Raw genomic sequence first — 24,221 nt, 5'->3', positions numbered from 1 at the left:
TCGACATCACTAAATTCTCTCGAACTACTACTACTACCAACATCGACATCACTAAATTCTCTCGAACTACTACTACTACTACTAATATCGACATCACTAAATTCTCTCGAACTACTACTACTACCAACATCGACATCACTAAATTCTCTCGAAATACTACTACTGATACTATTACTACAACTACTACTAACATCGACATCACTAAATTCTCTCGTACTACTACTACTACGAATATCGACATCACTAAATTCTCTCGAACTACTACTGCTACTGCTACTGCCACTGCTACTGACATTGACATCCACTCAACATGGAGTCTGGAACACTGACGGGTTCCTCTTGTGAAGCCCATTTGTATATACCAATTCCCCTAAACGCTGCCAATACGCCATTATATGGTAGCTGTAAGTTAGAAACACGTTCAGTAAGTTCTGTGGTCGTCCGGAAGACGTCAATCAAATTCGTCTACATACGCCAATGTGCGTTTGAGATACGTTACACATAGGTTCAAAGCACGCCACTCATAGGTTCAAAGCACGCTACTAATAGGTTCAAAGCACGTTACTCGTAGGTTAAAAATTAAGTTTCGGGTATGCTAAACATTACCTCGACGTGTTTCGACTTATGAGTAACTTAGAAGTAACATGTGGCCGACGTGTGTAAACGATTGCGGAGCGTGCCGAGAACTTATGCTAGCGTATGCGGAACTTGTGAGCCATACGTCGAGTACGTCGTAAAATTTTCAGCATGCTTGAAATTTCACGACGTACTAGACGTACCACGTAATATGCCAGAGTACTTCATTGTTTTTCATCGTGCTCCTAACATATACACAACTTACCCATACCGTATTCGACGTGTCCCAGCGTTTTCGACACATTTTTCATAGGTCGGCATACACTGGCTAAATCGTCAAGGTGTGACTGCGATGTTGACACTTCCAATTTTCAGGCGGTTATGATTTAAATCGGCGAGCGGCAGGTTTTTGACAGACAGTGCCACGAGTTCGTCGGCGATACGTGCAGCGCGCTATGACTAAGTTAAACTATCGTTGGGCATAGGTTGTGAATGCCGACAACAGGCTAAGCATTCGTTGGTATAAATTATCTTTAACACAACGAAACTTTCTGTGCCCGTTACTAATACGTTATGCATACGACCAACACGTTACGAATACGACCAAAACTTAAAAAAAAAAACCTCAAAACTTCAGCGTACGCCAACGTTTTACGTGCATTTTTATACGTTGCCATTCCTGGCTAAAACGTCAAGGTGTGACTGGGCCTTTACCAGCACTGCTGCCAACATCCATCCTGGAATTATTTATTTATATAGCCTTTACCATCTCCACTATCATCCTACCACCTTGAATTGTTTCTTTATTATTAGTCCCCTACTGATTTCACCTGAGGGGACTATAGGTTTGCTCTGTCTGTCTGTCTGTCTGTCCATCAGTTCATCCATCTATCCCACATGTGGTTTTTCCAGCCTTTTTTTCCCTTTGCATATTCAACTGAATCTTGGTACATGGTTTTATTATGATAAATTACAGAACAAGTTCGAATTTCAGGGCGTTTCGTCAATTTTTCGCTGAGTTATGCCCTTTTTTGAGTTGGGGTAAATATTGTTGTGGAAATGGGCCCTTCGTGGGTTATTAAATATAGGATTAGCTCAGATCCCCCTTAAATGCATGTTTAGCCAGGTTGTTTGGTAATCGGACGTTACATGTGTGTCGGGAGGTGTAGCAGGCTGTCCAGTGTTCATACAGTGGTGGTGTACCGAGAGGCGCCTTCTTTTTTTCCTTCTCCCCTCCAAGCCAGCCCCCACCCAGCGCCCTGACAGAGTCAGTCGACAAGGCGTGCCGGCAACCCATTGGCGGAGAGCTGCTGCAAACTCGAATGATGGACCAATCACGTGTCCCCGGAGTTGATCAGAAAAAGCCCGCCCCAAAAAAGGCAAGAGAAACTGCTTTTGTCTGTCTGCGATCGGCTTCGTGAGGAGTGACTCGACGAGCTGTTCCTCCTTGGCCATGGACCCAGCGTGCAGGTCGTCCCCAGGTTCATCCTGAGTCCAGCCACGGGGCCCCTGACTGTCCTTACTCCCTGCACGGCTCGACCACGTCTTTTCATCCCATCGATCTACCTGCAGAGCCCAACACCCAGATTTGGCCTGGTCTGGTGTACAGGCCAGGCTTGGATTCGCATACTGGACCTTGTGAGAAACCAGCTGGAACACACCATAGATCTTTCGCTCTTGTGCCGTCGACCTTACAGGGGCTGGACGCGCTGATGCTGGTGCGTGAGCGGTGCTGACAAAAGGACGTCGTCGCCGCCATCTTGCCATGCTGCGTGCTCGAGCTTGGTGTTGGAATCCGACACCATCGGCTTGTCACGAGCCGCATTCGTGCCTTCGTCACTTTTCCTCTCGTCCATGAGGCACCACCAAGTACTCCGTGTCTTGTATGCATGTTGTCCAGGCCTAAGCTTTATTTTGCTAGGGCTCCTTTCGAAACCCGTATCCGTAGCTCCTGAGATAAGAGTGGGTTATAGATTAATTATAACGTTATCGTGAATGCTTTGCTTGTGTTGTGTTCCCCGATGTGTCCCCAATAAATCTGGCTGATTCATACGAAATTTGCCGCCTTGAATTTATTCGGTCGCACCGAGGAACAATCGCTCGATTTGTATTTAAAACCAAACTGGCTACTGACTGGCAGACTTCGCTCGGTCTCTGACCAAACCCAGTCTGTAGCCGGGGTGTATATTCCCAACTGGCAAGGCCCAGAGGTACTTTGGTATCGTGATCTGAGGCGCGTGACCCGAGACCTGTGCCGAACTAGCCGGCGTTATAACCCCTGAGACGGCGGTGCTGTGAAGCACCGCCGAATCTTCAACAATATCACATTGGTTGGGGACATGTATTGCAAAGCAATTCTCGCTTTTGTTTATTTTCCTTTCATTATTACCTTCGCATTCTGCGAAAGGATATGTTTTGGTCGGCGTGTATTTGTTTATTTATTTATTTATTTATTTGTAATCTTGTGATTCGTATAACTCAAAAAGTATTAAACCGAATTGCATGAAATTTGGTCGGATGATTGGTTATTAGCCAGGAAGCATTCGATTAGATTTTGGGATCGTTCGGGTCAAAGGTCAAGGTCAAGGTCACGAAAAGGTCAAAATCGTCTTTTTACGATAACACGGTCAATTTTTATTCAATTTGCATGCAACTAACGCCAAAATGCTCAGAATTCAACGCCTCATCTTGTGATATGCAATATGACACAATGACGCCCATGCTCTTGTTACCGGTTAGGGGTCAAAGGTCAGGGGGGTCACGACCTTGAAAAATATGCGGTTTTTGTCATAACTCGGTCAATTCTTGTCCGCTTTACATGAACCCAGCACCAAAATGTTCAGAATTTAATGCCCAATCTTGTGACACAATGACGTCATAACACATGTCACCGGTTGGGGTAAAATGTCGGGGGGGGGGGGTCACGCCCTTGAAAAATATGCGGTTTTCGGCATAACTCAGTGAATTCTTATTCGATTTGCATGAAACCAGCATTAAACGAGATTACCTTCTCTTGTTGAAACATTGTATTCACCGAGCTTGTGAGTGAAGACTCGCCAAAACGACGTGAGTTGATTGTTGTTTCGTCCATAGCCCCCGAAAGTCGGGGGGGGGTCATGACATTATAGATATGTGGTTTGTGTCATAAGACCATTCATATGAAACCAGTTCCCCACACTCATACCAAGAACAAAAAAAGTAGTGGCGGCGAAGGTATGTGCTCTATGAGTGCCCGTTCTAATTCCATAATGTACCTCCACCTTGAATTTTTTTTTTATACACTTCACCATCTCCACTACCACCACCACACAACTTTACATTATTTATTTATTTATACACACAAAACCATCACCATGATATACATACTCCCTTGAATTATTTATTTATCTATATACACTTCACCAGCACTGCTGCCAACAGGCAACAACCTTGAATTATGTCTTAATTTATTTATGTACCATTGACCTCTTTACAACATACATATGTATATAAAATCTACACATTCCGTATTTATGGTGTGGTTGGGGTTGTGTATGCCTGGTGTTGGCTTAATGGTTAGGGTTGTGGGCTGGGGATCCGAGGGTCCTGAGTTCAAATCCGGATCTTCAAAGACCAAGTCCAAAATCTAATGGCATGACCCTTGGACCATACCTAATCCCCCCACCAAGTTTCGTCGAAATCCGTCAAGGAGTTTTTCTGTAATACTGTACACAAACAAACAAACAAACAAAGAAGCAGTCATAGACTGGTACTTACGAAATAGTCAACTTGACCTCTGACCTTGTCTAATAAAAGCTGTTTCTAGAGAAGGTAGCGACGCAAACCAGAAGTTTCTATGATGATTCTGTGCCAAACCGTCAAAAGTCGAATGTTTTGGATGTTTGACCTCACTGTGACCTTGACCTTTGACCGATTTTGACCAAAATCGAATCAGCCCGAGCCACCACCCTCCTGAATCATGTGGTGCAATTTGACATTGGTAGCTTCTTCCGTTCTCGAGTTATCTGCACCAAACCATCAAAAATCGAATACTTTACCTCACTGTGACCTTGACCTTTGACCGATTTTGACCAAAATCTAATCGGCACTAGCCATCACCCTCCTGAATCACGGGTTTAATTTGACAATGGTAGCTTCTTCCGTTCTCGAGTTATCGTGCCTACAAACAAACAAACAAGCAGTCATAGACTGGTACTTACGAAATCGTCAACTTTACCTCTGACCTTGTCTAATAAAAGCTGTCTCTTGAGAAGGTAGCGACGCAAACCAGAAGTTTCTACGATGATTCTGTATCAAACCATCAAAAATCGTAACGTCGACCAAAGCAAAAATCTCCATTTCTCCACGCAATTATACCTTAACGTAACTAAACGACGCGTCTGCTCGAGCGCACTGGATCATGGGACGACCCGTGATTCGTCGAGTGAAATATTTTTTTTATACAATCTTAAAACGTCTCCAAAACATCCGATTTTTACCAGAATTTCGACAACCGAGTTTTAAGCGTCCGAAGCGATCGCAAAAACCGAAGACAAAATTAAAATCGAAGTTAAAACGAACTCGTAACGTCAAGCGAAGCAAAAATACTCCATTTCTCCACATGAATTAACGGAATTATGTTTGACCTCACTGTGACCTTGACCTTTGACCGATTTTGACCAAAATCTAATCAGCACTAGCCATCACCCTCCTGAATCACGTGGTGTAATTTGACATTGGTAGCTTCTTCTGTTCTCGAGTTATCATGCCTACAAACAAACAAACAAGCAGTCATAGACTGGTACTTACGAAATCGTCAACTTGACCTCTGACGTTGTCGAATAAAAGCTGTCTCTCTAGAAGGTAGCGACGCAAACCAGAAGTTTCTACGATGATTCTGTACTAAACCATCAAAAATCGAATGTTTTGGATGTTTGACCTCACTGTGACCTTGACCTTTGACCGATTTTGACCAAAATGTAATCAGCGCTAGCCACCACCCTCCTGAATCACGTGGCATAATTTGACATTGGAAGCTTCTTGCGTTCTCGAGTTATTTTTTGGATGTTTGACCTCACTGTGACCTTGACCTTTAACCGATTTTGACCAAAATCTAATCGGCATTAGCCATCACCATCCTGAATCACGTGGTGTAATTTTACATTGGTCGCTTCTTCCCTTCTCGAGTTATCTGTACCAAACCATCAAAAATCGAATATTTGACATCACCGTGACCTTGACCTTTGACCGATTTTGACCAAAATCTAATCAGCACTAGCCATCACCCTCCTGAATCACGTGGTGTAATTTGACATTGGTAGCTTCTTCCGTTCTCGAGTTATCGTGCCTACAAACAAACAGAAACGGAAGGCATCAATCTACTTCCGAAATCTTTGGATTTCGTAAGTAACAAGCAGTCATAGACTGGTACTTACGAAATCGTTAACTTGACCTCTGACCTTGTCTAATAAAAGCTGTCTCGAGAGAAGGTAGCGACGCAAACCAGAAGTTTCTCCGATGATTCTGTACCAAACCATCAAAAATCGAATATTTGACCTCGCTGTGACCTTGACCTTTGACCGATTTTGACCAAAATCGAATCAGCACTAGCCATCACCCTTCTGAATCACGTGGTGTAATTTGACATTGGTAGCTTCTTCCGTTCTCGAGTTATCGTGCCTACAAACAAACAAACAAACAAGCAGTCATAGACTGGTACTTACGAAATTGTCAACTTGACCTCTGACCTTGTCTAATAAAAGCTGTCTCTCGAGAAGGTAGCGACACAAACCAGAAGTTTCTACAATGATTCTGCACCAAACCATCAAAAATCTAATGTTTTGGATGTTTGACCTCACTGTGACCTTGACCTTTGACCGATTTTGACCAAAATCTAATCAGCACTTGCCATCACCCTCCTGAATCACGTGGTGTAATTTGACATTGGTAGCTTCTTCCGTTCTCGAGTTATCTGCACCAAACAATCAAAAATCGAATGTTTGACCTCACTGTGATCTTGACCTTTGACCGATTTCGACCAAAGTCTAATCAGCACTTGCCATCACCCTCCTGAATCACGTGGTGTCATTTGACATTGGTAGCGTTTTCCGTTCTCGAGTTATCTGTACCAAACCATCAAAAATCGAATATTTGACCTCACTGTGACCTTGACCTTTGACCGATTTTGACCAAAATCTAATCAGCACGAGCCATCACCCTCCTGAATCACGTGGTTTAATTTGACATTGGTAGCTTCTTCTGTTCTCAAGTTATCGTGCCTACAAACAAACAAACAAACAGAAACGGAAGTCATCAATATACTTACGAAATCTTTAGATTTCGTAAGTAACAAACAGAAACGTAAGGCATCAATATACTTTTGAAATCTTTAGATTTCGTAAGTAACAAACAGAAAGGGGTGAAAACAGTAACCTCCGATCTTCGATGGCGGAGGTTAACAAACAAACAAACAGAAAGGGGTGAAAACAGTCACCTCCATCCATCTTCTAAGATGGTGGAGGTTAATAACAGCCTGTGACACCTCCCGACACACATGTAACGTCAAATTTCCGAACAACCTGGCTAAACATGCATTTAATGGGGGATCTGGGCTAATCTTATATTTAGTAGCATAGGAAGGGCCATTTCCATAACAATATTAACAATTCCCTTGTCTTTGGCTCAATTCTCTTTTATGCTCTAATTATTGGATCTCCAATCATCATTTTGGCTTTTTCCCAGTTCATTCCATCATGAATATTCTGATTCCTTTATGTTTACAATTTATGGATACTCACAATCTCAAAAAAGACGAATGGTCCATCTCACTGGACATCTGTGCATTAAACTCTGTCTTTGACCCTGTCCTGCTCTCCAAGCAGTCAACTAATGCTATTCATAGCCACCCTCTGCACTGGTCATCAGTTCTCATATGCTCGTATGTAGCACGTTCATTTGGATGGCTTTATCTCCCATTCTTAACTTCAAGAGACCAGTGTCCCACTGGACGATGCTATGGGACCAGTACAGTTATTGGTTTACATTTACGACGACTCTTTGTTGTGGGAATATCCACTGTATCATATTTGCACATAACTCGACAAACGTTCCTCACTTCTCGACGAGACAGCATATGACAGCATCCCTCTCTGTCAATCTTGGGAAGACAAGTAACTAACTTGACTCCTTCCACTCCCCCCCCACCCCCCCCCCAGGTGACTGCAAGGCACAGCTTGTCCACCATCAACCCCCTTCTTGTGAAACTATCTAAATCTAGGATCACTGCTCACCTCTGATCATTTGTTCCCCTCTTTTTACCACCTGTAGAACCAACTTCCACATCATCTTTAATCTCATTCTTCCCTCCACGTCTTCAAGACACCTGTTCTCCACCATCTCAGATCGCCCCCAATCTAAAACAATTATCTTTTTTCTACGCTAGTTACTCACCTCAATCCATCCTCCTTCAAAATTTCCAGTTTTCCCTCCTGAGAATTCCCTCTTCTGTGTCCATCATGTCCACCCCATGCATCCTCTCCTGTCCCCCTCCCCCCCATTCCTCTCCACACCAATTGTTTGTCCGCCTCCCTCTAACTTGGCCTTCAGCTCTGTTGTTGGTGTTTTCTCCCCCACCTCACTGTTGATATTTTGGCCTGTTGCATCCTGATCCGTTCAGTGTACTAGTACTAGCTCTTTCATGAGCCTTGACTGTGTACACAAAAAAATACATACAGTAGCCTGCAAAAGTAGTCACCTCTCCTTGAAAGTTTTCACATTTTAATGCCACCTGAGTTTATTTCATGATGCTTTCAAATCAAACAATATATAGATGCTTCACAAACGACTCCAAAGTGATAAAGCTGAAATATGTGAACAAGTTAGATTAACAGAGAAAACTAGAAGGGCACTCGGTGGAGCGCATACCTCCGCCAAGCTGATTCGTTTACATTTTGCATCCCACTGACAGACTGGATCTGGTTTGGACCTGAACTAAAATTTAATCAGCTTCTTGCCACCTTACCTAACTTGTCCACCAAGTTTCATCTGAACATGTCCAGTCCATAACTTTTTGAGATACCGTGCGATGTATTGTTTTTGCCCCATCTTTTAATGGTGAAAAATCACTTAAAACAAGTTTAAAAAAGATATAAAATATCATCGCCCCCATTGTTTTCGTAATATTGCTGTATGGAGTTAAACGGCAGCCCATATTTCTGTACATTTAAAATGGCTGCCAGTCTACCAGTCGGCTATCTTTGAGCAAATTGTAAAATGATGAGATGCACGTGTATGCCATCTTGTACTGTGCTTGTGCAAAGTTTGAACAAAATTGGACCATGCATGTCTGAGAAGTGGTTTGGGGACACAATTGAGTAACAAAATGGCCACCAGTGACCCATCTCAGATCTGATCTTGAAAAAATATTACGTGCATATGTAAGCCATCATTCTTTATCTGTGTGTGAAGTTGGAACAACATCGGTAAATGCATGTCCAAGAGATAGTTGAGGACGTGTTCAAGTACGTCGGGTTTTTTACAACTAAAATGTCTGCCTGTCGGCCATCTTGGATCTGATCTTGAATGAAAGTCACGTGAATATGTAAGCCTTCATTCCTTTATCTGGGTGCCAAGTTTGAAGAAGATCGGTAAATGCATGTCCGAGAAATGGTTGAGGACGTACGTGTTCGACACTGGTTTTTTAATTTTTGTTTTAGAATTAAAATGGCCGCCAGTTGGCTGCATTTCATTGCATCGTGAAACAAAATGATGTGCATATGTATACCATCATTTGTTGTCTTTTTGCCTAATCTGAATAAAATCGGTTCATACATGTCTGAGATATGGTTGCGGACGCATATACGGACACTAAAATCAAGACCAAATCCATCAGTCCAATGGGCGAAAAATTCTTGGATCCAGATCTAGATCGGAATCTTCACTAAAATCTAATCATTTTGTCCTTGTCACATGACCAAGCTCTCGACCAAATTTTGTCCGAGTCCTGTTCACAAACAAATAGACAGCCAGACAGGGTTGAAAACACAACCTCCAACCACAACCACAAAAAAATCTTCGTTGGCGGAGGTAATCAGATGATTCTCAGTTGCAGAAGTATTCAAACCCTTTGTCGAATTAGCCCTAAATCACTTCAGGAGCAAATTATTTGTTTGAAGGGCTACAAAATTAGTGTAATCGGTTTCACCTGTATGGAATCAGTGGTTTAACTCCCTCACTTATCGAAGGATTTGAAGACCCGTGCAACTACTTGGTCAACCAGCAAGACAAACATGAAGACCAAGGAGCTTTCCAAGGAGGTCAGACATACAGTGGTGGAGAAGTACCGTTCAGGAGTGGGTTCTCAGGAGATTTCAAAATCGCTCATTATCCCTTTGAGTGTGGTGAAATCCATCATTAAGAAGTGGAAGATGTATCTTACCACCAAAACTCTTACCCAGATCAGGTCGACCATCCAAACTCAGCAGCTGGGAAAGCAGGAAACTGATTACGGATGTCACTGCAAATCCAACAATGTCTTTGAAAGATCTGCAAGACTCCATGTCCGAGATGTTAATCAACAATATCCTGTTCCCTTCACACAGCTGGCCTCATTGTGTAGGTGGAAAGAAAGAAGCCATTACTGAAAAAGACTAATCTAAAAGCTCTGTATGGAGTTTGTGAAATAGCATCTTAATAATACTTTAGGTGCGTGGAGAAAGGTTTTGTGGTCAGATGAGCCAAAAATTGAACTTTTTGGTCTGGATTCCAAGTGTTAACATTTGGCACAAGCCTAACACTGCACATCGCCGAGTCAACACCATCCCTACTGTCCAGCATGGTGGTGTCAGTATCATGTTATGGAGCTGCTTTTCATCAGCAAGGACTGGCAAGCTTGTCCGGATAGAAGGGACAATGGACGGTGCAAAGTACAGGAGATTATCCTTGATGAAAACCTGCTTGAGTTAGGAGATTCACACTTCAGCAGGACAATGATCCGAAGCACAAAGCTAACGCCACACTGGAGTGGCTGAATAAGAAGAAAAGAAGTGTTCTTGAGTGTGGAAGTCCAGACTTGAACCCAATTGAACATTCATGGCGGGACTTGAAGATTGCAGTCCATCGATGATCCCCATCGAAGTTGACAGAATGAGAGCAATTTTCACATGAAAAATGGGCAAAGATTTCACCATCTCACCTTGCAAAGCTGGTGGAGACCTACCCAAAAAGACTCTTCGCAGTGATTGCTGCAAAAGTTGCTTCCACCAAGTACTGACCTCAGGGGCTGAATACTTTTACAACCAGTGAATTTTGATTTGTAGATGTTTTTTTACAGGTATTCCTGACATGTAACCTCCTTTAATGATAACAGTGTTTTCTTTGATCTCTTCAGTTATGAATAAAAAAGTTCATTTGGAAAAATTGTTTCTACATAATTGGTAATTCATCAAAATGTGGCATTTTTGTAAGAGGGTGAATACTTTTTCAGGCCACTGTACAGTTCACCCATCTGAAACTTTCCATTGTGATCATGCATCATGTGAAACAATATATATATATATATATATATATATATATATATATATATATATATATATATATATATATATATATATTAAACCAACGAATATCATTTTAAATTAAAATACAGGTTTATTTAATGTTTTTGATGGTCACCCTGTTTCATGTTTGAGAAGTTTATGAACTTCCATGTATGTGTCAACAGTTTTTGTGGCTCAGAATCGGGGATAACCTGTCTTGTTAGAAAGAGAAAGCTTCACTCTCATGGTGAAAGTTATTTGTTACATTAACCCCGAGTGTTCACGGGGCTTTGTTGATTTCAACAGTACAAAAGAAAATCACAGCTTCCACATTGATGTTTCTCTTACGTTTTGTTTAACTTCAGAAGTTGAAGTGCAGTATTATGTGCACGGGATGTCATTTGGAGCAGAAAATGGATTTTTGAAGAAGCTCAGATCATGTTTGGAAAAACAATCCGTGGATCTGAAATTGACAGAATACCTCTCCACTCGTGGTTCCATACCTGTCCTCCTTTTCTGTGTCAATGCCACACACGTGGCCAATGAAGCCAGAAAAGCTCTTGCACAAATCGGTGGTAAGAAAGTGAACTTTTCATCATTCATCCCTTCTAATTGATTGAATACTATAGGAATAATTACAGTTTATTTATAAGATGAGAGATGTTTGGTGAGATGATGAAAGTCATGTGCTACTTTCAGGAAGACCTGCATTCCTGATTGTGATGAATCACTTTCCAAAGCATTCACGCAGAAAGGATCCTCATAGTGCCTCACATGTCCAAGCACAGAATATCTGTGCAGTGCTGGATTGCTTCTTCTCCGAGTCAGATGGCATGTATGATTGTGTGGAGAATACGGAGGTCGTGAAAAAAGTGGCAAATCAACTTGTACCAATGGCAAGTTTTACTCAACAACATGATGACAGTCCATGGGTAAGTTTTTCATCTCTTATTTAAATGGTGTCATTGATTGTTCTGATTAAAGCCTGGTGTTGGCGCAGTGGTTAGGGAAGCGGCTTGGGATCCAAAAGGTCCTGAGTTCAAGCCCCGTTGGGCCACTGAATGAATACACCAGGGGGTTGACTCAGCCTGTCATCCTTCCGAGGTCGGCGAAATGAGTACCAGTGTACTGGGCCGGTGTATACCCCGGTTAAAATAGGTGTACCATATCCCTGTGTCGTAAGAGGCGACCAGGGTTGCGTCAGGAAGGGCATCCGGCGTAAAACATGTGCCAAATCACTATGCGGATCATACGGATGATCCGCTGTGGCGACCCCGAACGGGAGCAGCCGAAAGAAGGAGAAGAAGAAGAAGAAGAAGAAGATTGATTGTTCTGATGAATCATTACATTTGGTGTGAAGGGATTTTAGACATTAACAAGACAAATTGCAACAAAGTTGACATCCAATACTTGCAACAATATTAAATAATAATGCACATTACAACAACAATATCATAATAATGCACATTACATCAAACTGTCATCAATCATATCAAAAGAGTCTCTCTTTGAGCATGAGGGTATATATGTATATGTGTATGTATGTATATATATATATATATATATATATATATATATATATATATATATATATATATATATATATATATCATATTTGAGATAAATCATGAGCATCGATGTTACCTTTCGTCATTATGACATTCTCGAAAGACGACTTGGGATGATGCACGTGTTTGAAAGCATCTGTCGAGGTGGTCTCTCTATGGCAACCGATCATCATACTTATTTGGAACTTGGGAGGTGATGCTCTGAAACAGAACATTTATATGTTTTGACTATTTATACATTCAGTTTATAACATACATTTTATGTACATGTAGGAGTGTAATTCTTCTGAATAAGCATGACCATGTCAACAACGATGTTTGAGGTTCTGAAAGATGAATCAAAATTCAAAAGACTCAATGATGGGGATCAGTATGATTGGACAGCGGTGCTTGAATGCAAACTACAATCGCTGCTTTTACAATTTTTAAAATGTGTATGAAATAATTGGTTCACGTGGCTGTCAGCACCCCAGTATGAGTACCATCCATCCATCCATCCATTGGCACCATACTCTGTGCAGAGCGTTGGTGCTGCTTAAGCAGTATGAGTACAGTCTACCAATAATTCACATGGAAGATGATCGATTACCTTCAATCGTATAAATGATGGACGCTACACAATGTGAAATAGTGCAATCAGTTCTTCTGACTGTGCTTTCACAGACTCATTCAACTTAGCAAAAAACAAACAAACGTGAATTAAAGCTAGACAGCAACGTTGTGACCATGTGGTGGCTGGGCATCTCAAGCCTGTTCACAAACCTTCTACTGGATGAAGACAGATTATGAAGATATTTTTGCAAAATCACTATACCACAGCAATCTTCAACCTCCATTGAAGTGGCAATGTGTGGACTCTTGAATATGGCAATGCGTGAAGTTGAGTTCAGCTTTGATGACATGTATACATAATTTGACGGTGTTGCGGTGGGATCTTCACTCGGTCTGGCTTCATCAAATGCTAACATCTTCATCAATTTCCACAAGAAGCATGTCTTTCAAAATTTATCCATCAACCTCATACCTCATGTGTGTTTTTATTTTGGGAACGATGCTTTTGCAATTTTTGATTCTGTTGTTTCATTTGCAGTGGTGAGAAAAAAAAAAAATTGTGAACCCTTTAGAATTTTCTGTATTTATGTTTAAATTTGACCGAAAATGTGATCAGATCTTCATCAAAATCCTAATAATAGATCAGGAGATCCTGATTACACAAAGTTCACAAAAAAATCTATTTTTTCATTTATTTATTGAGCAAAATGATCCAACATTCAGTTTCTTTGTCAGAAAAAGTATGTGAACCTCTAGGTTAATCAGCACAATTAAGGGGATAATTACAGTCAGGTGTTTCAATAAATGGGATGACATTCAGGAGTGAGTTTTGGTGGCATTGTCCGAAAAGAAATCAACTTTGTTCTTCACCATTGTAATCTGGTCTTCACCACACAGGTTTGTGGAAGCTTGTCATGCCCTGATCAAAAGAGATTTCTGAGGACCTCAGAATAAGTTGTCGATGCTCATCGGTTTGGAAAGGGTTACAAAACCATTTCTCAAGATGTTGGGCTCCACCAATCTACTGTCAAGCAGATAGTGTAGAAATAGAGAAAATTCAACACCATTGGTAATCTTTCCAGGAGCAGTCGTCCAACGAAAATCACTCCAAGAGCAAGGTGTACAATAATACAGGTCACAAAGATCCCCAGGGTAATGTCTAACAATCTGCAGGCCTCTCTTGCATTGGCTGATGTCAGTGTTCATGAGTCTACAATCAGGAAAACACTGAACAAGAATGGTGTGCAAGGGAAGATAGCAAGGAAGAAACCACTGCTCTCCAAGAAGAACATTGCTGCCTGTCTCAAGTTTGCCAAATACCAGCTGGATGATCCAGAAGGCTATTGGAAGAATGTTCTGTGGACAGATGAGTCAAAAGTGTAACTTTTTGGCTTAAATGAGAAACATTATGTTTGGCAAAAACCAAACACTGCATTCCAACATAAAACCTCATCCCAACCGTGAAGCACGGTGGTGGGAGGACTATCTTGGTTTGGGGCTGCTTTGCTGCCTCAGGACCCGGACGGCTTGCCATCATTTTACAGAACCATGAATTCTGGATTGTACCAGCAAATTATATCGGAGAATGTTTGGGCATCCATTCATTAGCTGAAGCTTAACAATGGTTGATCCTAAACACACAAGTACATCTCCAACAGAATGGCTGAAGCAGAAGAGATGTTTTGTTTTAGAATGGCCAAATCAAAGTCCAGACCTTAACCCAATTGAAATGTTGTGGCAGAACCTGAAACGAGCAGTTAGTTCTTGCAAGAGCAATTCGTGCAAAAATGCCCACAAATATCTCTGAGTTTAAGCAGTTCTTTTCGGAAGAATGGGTAAAAATTCCTCCAAGCTGATGTGCAGAACTGATCAAGAGTTCCAGGAAATGTTTAATTGCAGTTATTGCTGCTCAAGGGTGTGCCACCAGTTACTGAATGTAAAGGTTCACATACTTTTCCGACAAAGAAATTGAATGTTGGATCATTTTGCTCAAGAAATAAATGAAAATTAGATTTTTTTTTTTTTTTTATGTGTGTGATATTTGTTTACTCAGGTTCTCTTTTTCTATTATTATGATTTGGATGAAGATCTGATCACATTTTAGGTCAAATTTATGCAGAAAGTCAGAAAATTCAAAAGGGTTCACAAACTTTTTCTCACCACTGTAAGTTCTTTGCACATCACAATGCATTCCATCATTTGTTCATATTCACTTTTGAGATGGAGCAGCTGAACGCACTGCCTTTTCTACACGTGCAAGTCGAGAAATCTGAGGGTAGATTATTATTGATTACCAACTACCACAATCCTACCCTCACCCGATAGTACACATGGAACTATTTCAGTCACACTCGTTACAGGATTGCCCTCAGCAACACTCTTGTAAATAGAGCCTTCACCATCTGTTCACTGTGCAAGCTTGATGCCGAAATTGAGTGGGTCATGCCATTCGAAGTGATAATGGCTACACTGAGGAAGTAATCACTGGGGGGTTTTCTTGGAAAATTGCCAACTGGTCGAAGATCATTATTCTTGGATTTGAGAAGTGTGTGTTTCACCGAAAGTGCCTTGGAGAGGTAAATATCTCTAAAATTAAAGACTGGTTAAGCAAGTGGTCTTGCACTGCAATTTTCCAGGGTTGAAGGACTTGTTCCATTTATCAGACCAGCATATAATAATCAATGCCAGATTGGCAGAGAGTGAGACAGCTGCAGTCTGCTGAGCAGTTTATGTGTGAGGAACTACACCGGGTACAAGATGCTGTCTTGGACATTCCAATCTCCATTGGGGCAGAAGAATAGAATATTGCATTGATAAATATGTTTTGACTGTGAATGGAGGAAGTGAAAGAGGTGAAAGCCAGTGAAGATCAGCTATTGGGTCTCTTGCAACTTACTTTACCTTCTCTTGGAGGCAGTGACCTTGCCAAGCTGAGCAGGGTGTCAAACTGCGTCCTCTGCCCGAGATATGTCCAGTTGAGGTGAGATAATTTGGGGTGAGCAAGGGGTTGGAAGGTGTGCATATCTCAGAGACAGACTTGACATGGTGCCACCAGGACTTTGAGGAAGCTCGTCACTGGTCAGAAATATGAGCTTTAATAAAAATGTGGACAGTGAATGAACAAGAGAGGTTGGATGGAAAGAGGGTCACTACTCGTTTCGTGAGAGAGGATGTACCAGTTCTACAAATCTAGGTTGGCAAGTTTTCAGATTGGGTCAGACCCAAAGACTCATAGAAGGCCTAAACTGCAATGCAAGGATTGGAAACTGCAGATCTAACACCCAGGCAGCTGGTATGGTGGTGGATGAAATGGCCACGAATGAGGAATAGAGATTCGGGATGGATAGGTACAAGTTGAGTACTTTTTTAATTTTTAAAAATACTTTGTTGAGGCTAGTATACGAGCTAACACACAGAACGTATACAAAGGGAGAAGGAGACGAGAGGGGCGGGAGAGGGAAGCGCAACAACAGCAGGGAATAGAGATATTAGATCTGTGGAAGGTAGAGGGATGGGGCAGGGTACATGTGGTGAACAAGATGGACTCTACAGGGACTTTCAGGAAGGCAAGCATGGAATTTGAAGGAGGTGGATTAACGGGGGTAGAAAAGATCATGGTTTTGGATGGGGGAAGATATGAGATAGTGGTGAACGGCTGTTTTAAAGACCTGGAGGGAAGAGTGGGATTGAAGAGAGTGTGGGAGTTTGTTCCAGAGGCAGGAAAAAAAGAGGAATGAAAGAGTGAATGTGAGCAGTAATTCTTGATTTTTGGATGTTTCATCAGAAGGGGGTGGCTGGTGGACCGTGAGCACCCTGTGGAAATATTTGAGGGACATTGCAAAGACCAAGAGCAGAGGGCAAGTCCAGAGAGGAGACTGTAGAAGACAAAAAGACCACTGACCTGCCTGCAGTGAGAGAGTGAGAGACCCAAAGACTCACCTTCATCATGGGAGATACCAATGATCCTAAAAGCCTTTGTTTCCACAGCGTGAAGCTGAGAAAGGTTTGAGGCGGGAGCACCAGCGCAGAGGGGAGAGCAGTACTCCATCAGGCTGTGGATGAAAGTTTTGTTTGTTGTGATCCCTGCGAGCGTAAATATAATCTATATGGATTCACTCTTTCATTCCTCTATAACCTGGTGTTGGTTTAGCAGTTAGTGTGGTGGCTTGGGATCCTAGGGTCCTGAGTTCAAGCCCTGTTGGCTGCTGTATTAACACCAGGGGGTTGACTCAGCCTGTTATCCTTCCAAGGTCGGCAAAATGAGTACTAGTGTAACAGCCAAAATTCTGCACTCGAAGGGAAGGGATATTGACGGATTGATTAAATCTGGTAGTGGTGTGGTGCACGCATGATGGGCCTAATGGCCTCCTCCTGCACCATAATTCCTTGTAAATCCTTGAGTTATCTTCATTGGGTGGCATGGTATTAGATATGAAGTAGTTGTTGAGGTATACACAGCCCAAAGTTTTATAACTACAATATTCACAGTTATTCAAGTTATTCGTACTTGTGGGTAATTTCTCACAATTTGTATGAGGTGTCCCACTATTTTTAGTAGGACAGTCTTTTGTGTCCATAAATTGATGTAGACAAATGGTTGGAATGGCAAACCCTTTCAAAAACTGCACTCTGAATTGTTACACTTTAAAGCAGAACCTTTTCATTCTGTTTTATTTCTTATTTAATGTTTAGGAACCCATTATTAGTAAATGGTTCACGATATGAAGTCATTTATGGTAATATGGAAAATTGTTTGAGATTACATGCGTCATCCCTGTATTCCCAATAAATCACTCTTCCTCCCAACTTCACTGACTCCCTTTCTCCACAAGCCATGTTCATGTGGGTGATTTAACATAAGGAAGAGATGTCCTCTTCTCCTTTTTATTTCCCTACTCTTCCTTGTCTGATTTGTTTTTTCACAAAGTACCACTTCTCTCTCATACCAATCCCACTTCCTATGTATTGACTGTAATGTACTATTTTACATTTTAATTATTTCACCCCAACCAGCAACACTTAACAAGTACTGGGAGTTCGCAGCATGATCAAGAATGGAACAGATTCGACGTTGAAATCAATTTTAATGGTACGTAACAGTTACACTTGCTCATATTGAGTTTCTGACCTTTCGCATCTGGTGCAGATTTACTCATCATCCAAGTATGACTATTAAAATACTGTAAAATGAGATAACAATGTTTAACTTCAAACAGATGCAATCTTCACTTGCTTGGATTGTAATGGTAAGATGAAAGTTTAAACACTGGTCGAGGCTATTGAAATTGTGTAAGTAAAGTAGAAAAGTAAACTTGTGAATCTATGTTTGTGTCTAAAGTGAGTGAAACACATTGACATTTACTGTAAGAGCCAAATTGTTGGCATTTCATATAATTGTTGCTGGAGACGATGTGCCAATGCACTTCAGTTCCCCTTGGAGTATATTACAGTAAATCAAAAACGAGTCAACTCTTGTATTTTTGGGGAAAATGTTACTGTGATAAATTATAACAAGGTGGGTTTGTTGAGGGATTTGTTATATCACAAGAATTATTACAGTGATTGAAGGAAAGAGGGTTTGTATCACAAGATTTGTGCATCACATGATGATACATAATTAATGATTCACCTTTCCAAGCTGTATGTGATTTGGTAACATGCTTTGAAAAAGTTATTTTAATTGTATGTCAAGGCTCATGGGCAATGAAACGATAAAGGACAATGGGTTCATCGACTGTGGAGATTAAAGAGAACAGGAAGACAAAAGCACAGACACATTACAAATGAATAGTCGAGTGTCAGGAATGAAAGAGTGACAAAAAGAGAAGGCAGGAGGGTGTCAGTGACATTCCAAGAGATTGGGAGTGGTATGGGAGAAAACCTGAGGTGACGATGGATCGCTCTCTCAGAAGACTGGAGTGAAGATCATGAGGCAACAGACATAGGAAATTAGTTGCACAGCCCAGATGGAACCCACATCCTCCGGGAGGGAGTACCCGTATCGGCTCGCATTCGGTGGGCAATCTGCTGCGGCACAGTCTTAGAAATGCACTTTAAAATTTTGTCATTTTTGAAAGAAATTTTAGTGATCACAACATATGCATTTCTTGTTTTTGGAGTTTAAATGGAACATCACACATGAGCTGTTTCAGCTTTCTGTTTCAGCTTTCTGTTTCAGCTTTCTGTTTCAGCTTTCTGTTTCAGCTTTCTGTTTCAGCTTTCTGTTTCAGCTTTCTGTTTCAGCTTTCTGTTTCAGCTTTCTGTTTCAGCTTTCTGTTTCAGCTTTCTGTTTCAGCTTTCTGTTTCAGCTTTCTGTTTCAGCTTTCTGTTTCAGCTTTCTGTTTCAGCTTTCTGTTTCAGCTTTCTGTTTCAGCTTTCTGTTTCAGCTTTCTGTTTCAGCTTTCTGTTTCAGCTTTCTGTTTCAGCTTTCTGTTTCAGCTTTCTGTTTCAGCTTTCTGTTTCAGCTTTCTGTTTCAGCTTTCTGTTTCAGCTTTCCGTTTCAGCTTTCCGTTTCAGCTTTATGTTTCAGCTTTATGTTTCAGCTTCCTGTTTCAGCTTCCTGTTTCAGCCTGGTTTGTCATCGTTCACACGATTCACTTTCTATTCTTGCCTGAAAATGTTGGGACATTTCTTTTGAGTGTCATTTTCCTCCTGCAGTGGATGGACTCTCCTTTGCAAAATTATGATTTTGTACTTACAATTTTTTTTTCTTGGTGATACGGATGACTGCTTCGTGGCCAGCGAGTCGAAAAAACGTAAAATTTTCAAGGATAGCACTGCAATCAATATTGTAATCACCAGGATGAGCCATGAGGTGAGAAGACGCGTAATAGATGCCACACTGTAATCACCAATATTGTAAGAACCACTGTGAGTGGTGAGGAAAGCATGTAATGAAGATTTGCCGCACCACCAAGATGGACCATTGTTTGTTGACCCGGTTAGACTCAATAACATTACACACATACCGATGCTGGGAAAAATGGGCGCACCCAATTATCCCATGGGCTGGACAGGGCTACCATGCACCCCTCTGCCCCTCCCCCCCCAGTACTCTACTTGGCTGATACTTTTTGTTCCTGACGTTAACACAAAATATCTTGGGTTGGAATTGTACTTTAAACACCTTATTAATTGGTACCCACACATCGTGTGAAGCGATTGTCGTACTTTGAAATTTTGGGGAAATGGTTGCTTGGCAGTCTCCTGTCTCAGTTTGTATATAATGTGCATTGAATGTTGTATGTCATTTTAAAGGTTATTCAATTGCCTACTCAATGCTGTAGCAAATGTCCATTTCTGATGAATATTCATCCAAACAGAGTCAAGCAATCACAATGACAAACAATCAAAACAAGCATTTTAATTAAAATTATCAATGACATTAACAGGACTTATTCTGATTATTTATATATAATTGTAAGTGTTGTTTATTAATCTGCTGGATCTATTCAAGGGATCACTTGGTAAAGTTTTGTGACCAAACTTGATAACTTGTGACGACTTTCTGTGTGCAAAGCCAAGGTATTAAGATTACATAATCACGCAGTTTAAGGTATCTCCATCATGACTCCTCGCAAATGGCTTTGCAGTCTATGGGCTGTGGAGGTTCAGAGTTCACCTACTACACTCTAACCTGAAATAAGTGATATTTTATTGGTCATGTGGACTGTGGAGGTTCCAGATAACAAAAATGATGTTATTTTAGATATTTTGAGAGATTTTTTTTTACTTTAGACTCGATATTTGTAGATTATCAGATGTTGTAAAAAGTGGGTTTTTTGGGGTGTTTAAAAAAAAAAAATTCTTTTAAATGTTGAAATTGAAGTGGTGTGTGAGCTTCCTAAGACTGTCCATCCCATTTTTTATGGTCTGTTCCAAGTGTTCTATATATAATTGGAACAGTCTTTGATTTGCTTCTTCAATGATGTAAATATTATGCATATCTGATAAATAATGACCTTAACAGAGTATTGTAATCAAAATAATAATTGAGGAAAATGCTGGATCGAATGTTGATACGAACTCTAAAGCCACACCATTGCTGCAATTGTGATGTTTGATCATTATTCTGAATGTAGACATGTCATTATTGGTGGTGGCAGCTATGATAATGTCAGAGTTTCTTTCATACAGATAACGTTGACTGACACCATCCAAATCTGAGAAATGGATCAATCGGAGATGGAAAAAAAGAGAAAGCGCAGGGACAGTGAAGATCTAGAAAGAAAGAAAAAGGGATAGTGTACTTCACTTCAGTGCTTCCAAGTGTGAATATTTCACATTCTTCTCTGAAGCAATATATGCTGACAAGAGACTACATCTGCATAAAATACAACTAACCACTCACACAACCACCGGACTGTGCATTAAGAATGGAGGTCATCCGCAAACTAATATCTATTGCCTAGGAGGAGTACCAAGGATACCACAGAGACTGTTATCATTGTTTTACAATGAACCGAGACAGATTGGCCAAATCCACTGAATCAAATTCCTGAAACATCATGCTCATCACATCACAGTTGACAAGTTGAATAACTTTGGACTCAATTCTGTCCAGTAAGTATGTGGAGCTGAAACCTCCCCAGATGTGAGAGCAGTACTCGATACAAGGACGAATCAATCCTTTATAGAGTTGGAGCAACTGTTCAGAGGAGAAGAATCTTCGACATCTGAACAGGACTCCTAATTTATTCGAGGCAGACTTAGCTATTTGCATAATGTGTGGATTCCAGGATAAATTTGATGTGAGAGTGATAAACCTAGTAGGTTTATTGTATCACATGGTGTAATTGTGGAGCTTTCAAAGGAGATTGGAGAGTTGAGAGGAGTTTTATAGAGAGAGATAACAAGAAATTGAGTTTTTGAAGCATTAAACTTAACTTGATTACATTTGCCCCACTGGGAGATCTTGTCCAAATCCGAATTTAAAGAGGGGGCTGTGATGAAACGAGATGTAGATCGAGTGAGGGAAGATGGGGCAGATGGGAGAGACATGGAGGAATGTAATGTTGAGTCATCAGCATACGAGTGCATTTGGTTATTTGTGGAAGAAAGAAGGTCATTGATAAAAAGAAGGAAGTGTGTTGGAGACAGAACAGAACCCTGAGGTATACCGCTGTTGATAGGGAAGGGGGTCGATGTTGAACCATCAACAATTACGGAGATGGAGCGGTCGGAGAGAAATCTCGATGTGAGAGAGCAGAGTGAAGTAAGAAAGCCGAAAGAGGAAAGTTGGGATATCAGACCCCGATGCCAAACTCTGTCAAAGGCTTTTGAGATATCAAGGCCTACAATAAAGGATTCCCCAAAGTCTCTCAAAGAAGAGGCCCAGACATTTGTAATGTAAGAAAGGATATCACCTCTAAATCTTGCCTTGCGAAAGCCATATTGTTGATCAGATAAAAGATTGTGAGATTCAAGGTGCTTGAGAAAATGGGAATTGAGAAGACATTCAAAGACTTTTGAAACGGTAGAAGTCAGAGCAATAGGACGGTAGTTAGAAGAGTTTGAACGATCACCCTTCTTTAAAATAGGCTGTACTAAGGCATGTTTCCAGGTCAGAGGAAAAGTTTGGGTTTTTAAACAAATACAAAACAAACGAGCAAGCAAGGGTGCAAGTTCTGAAGCCCATTCCTTCAAGACATGAGGAGGAATGCCATCTTGCCCATAGGCCTTGCTTTTGTCCAGAGAGAGGAGGTTTTTTTTTGACTGCATCAAAAGAGATTATAGGGAGGGACATAGGATTGGTGAGAGGAGCATCAGATGGAGATGGAATGTTAGAGTCATCCAGTGTGGAGTTAGAGGAGAAAAGAGAACCAAAAAGAGTTGCTTTATTGGTCGGAGAGACAGTGATAGTATCGTCGGAACAGAAAAGCGAAGGAAAGCTAGAGTGACAGAAGTTGTTGGAGATACTTTTAGCTAAGGACCAGAAAGATATATTAGTGGAAGAAGATGAGAGGTTGTCACATATCTTTTGAAAAAAAGGAATGCTTCGCTTCACGAATAACATGTTTGCAATGATGTTATTCACGAATATCACTTTCGCTTCACGAATAACATGGATGCCACAATGTTTCCAAACAAGAATTATAGGAGTGTAAATCTCATTCATGAACTGCAGGGTGGTGAAGTTTATGGAAGTAAGTTTATTTTCGCTGAATTGGAGCACAAAGGACACTTTCAAACTTACCTGATGTACAGCTCTGAAGTCGACTTCAGAACCGCAGTGTAGTGCGTTTTTCAACTTGAGACTGCCGACCTGATTAAAGGATTGGCTTTGACATTGTGCAAAATAATCTTAAGTGCTTTTGAGGAATTCAGCACACTACCATGGCTCCCAACTGCCTCGCATCTTGCAAACAACCTAGATGTCTTGCCAGGTGAACTTGCAAGATTTTTGAGCTATCCGTTTACTGGTTTACTCCCCCTCTCTTGAATTGTGACGCCCCCCTCTCTCTCCCCCCCTCTCTCTCCCTCTCTCCCTGCCCCCTCCTCTCTCGCCTCTCCTCTCTCGCCTCTCCTCTCTCGCCTCTCCTCTCTCGCCTCTCCTCTCTCGCCTCTCCTCTCTCGCCCCTCTGTAAATGTATTCACAAAGATTCCAACGAAAAAAATTAATTTTTTTTTATGATTTTTCAAAAATTTCAAAGTCCCGTTGCTAGGCAACGGTTCTCATTTGCATACAACTAAGTCATGGTATGAACCTACCAACCAAGTTTCATCGAAATCGCCATTGTGTTAATGGAGCACTGGACCGAACAGAGGGACAGACAGACAGACAGACAAACATATCGACGGAAAAAGTGATAATAAGGGTAGAACAAATTTCCCAAAATTTTTTTTTTTTTTTTGACTAGATCGACGACACAACAGACAAACATATTGACGGAAATACTGATAAGGATAGAACAAATTTCAAAAAAAAAATTTTCGACGAGATCGACTACCCAACAAACAAGCTGGTACGCGGACATGGGTAGTCGACTACATGGACAGACTGACACCACGA

General features: G+C 41.2%; 1 protein-coding gene across 1 annotated transcript in view; it reads left to right on the top strand.

Moving 5' to 3' along the window:
- The window catches only part of LOC147017366 (uncharacterized), a 117,295-nt gene that overhangs the window by 10,428 nt on the left and 82,646 nt on the right, over positions 1-24,221 (top strand). The window contains exons 3-5 of the mRNA XM_085847715.1: positions 11,456-11,665; positions 11,790-12,022; positions 18,224-18,299. Coding sequence (XP_085703841.1) covers positions 11,456-11,665; positions 11,790-12,022; positions 18,224-18,299 — 519 coding nt within the window. The remainder of the gene's footprint in view (positions 1-11,455; positions 11,666-11,789; positions 12,023-18,223; positions 18,300-24,221) is intronic.

This window comes from Eptatretus burgeri, chromosome 11, assembly GCF_056783735.1.
Source record: "Eptatretus burgeri isolate ZD-2024b chromosome 11, Ebu_testis_v1, whole genome shotgun sequence".
Lineage (NCBI taxonomy): Eukaryota > Metazoa > Chordata > Myxini > Myxiniformes > Myxinidae > Eptatretus > Eptatretus burgeri.
Note: the sequence above shows the minus strand (reverse complement) of the source record. Positions and strands in the feature narration are given on the sequence as shown.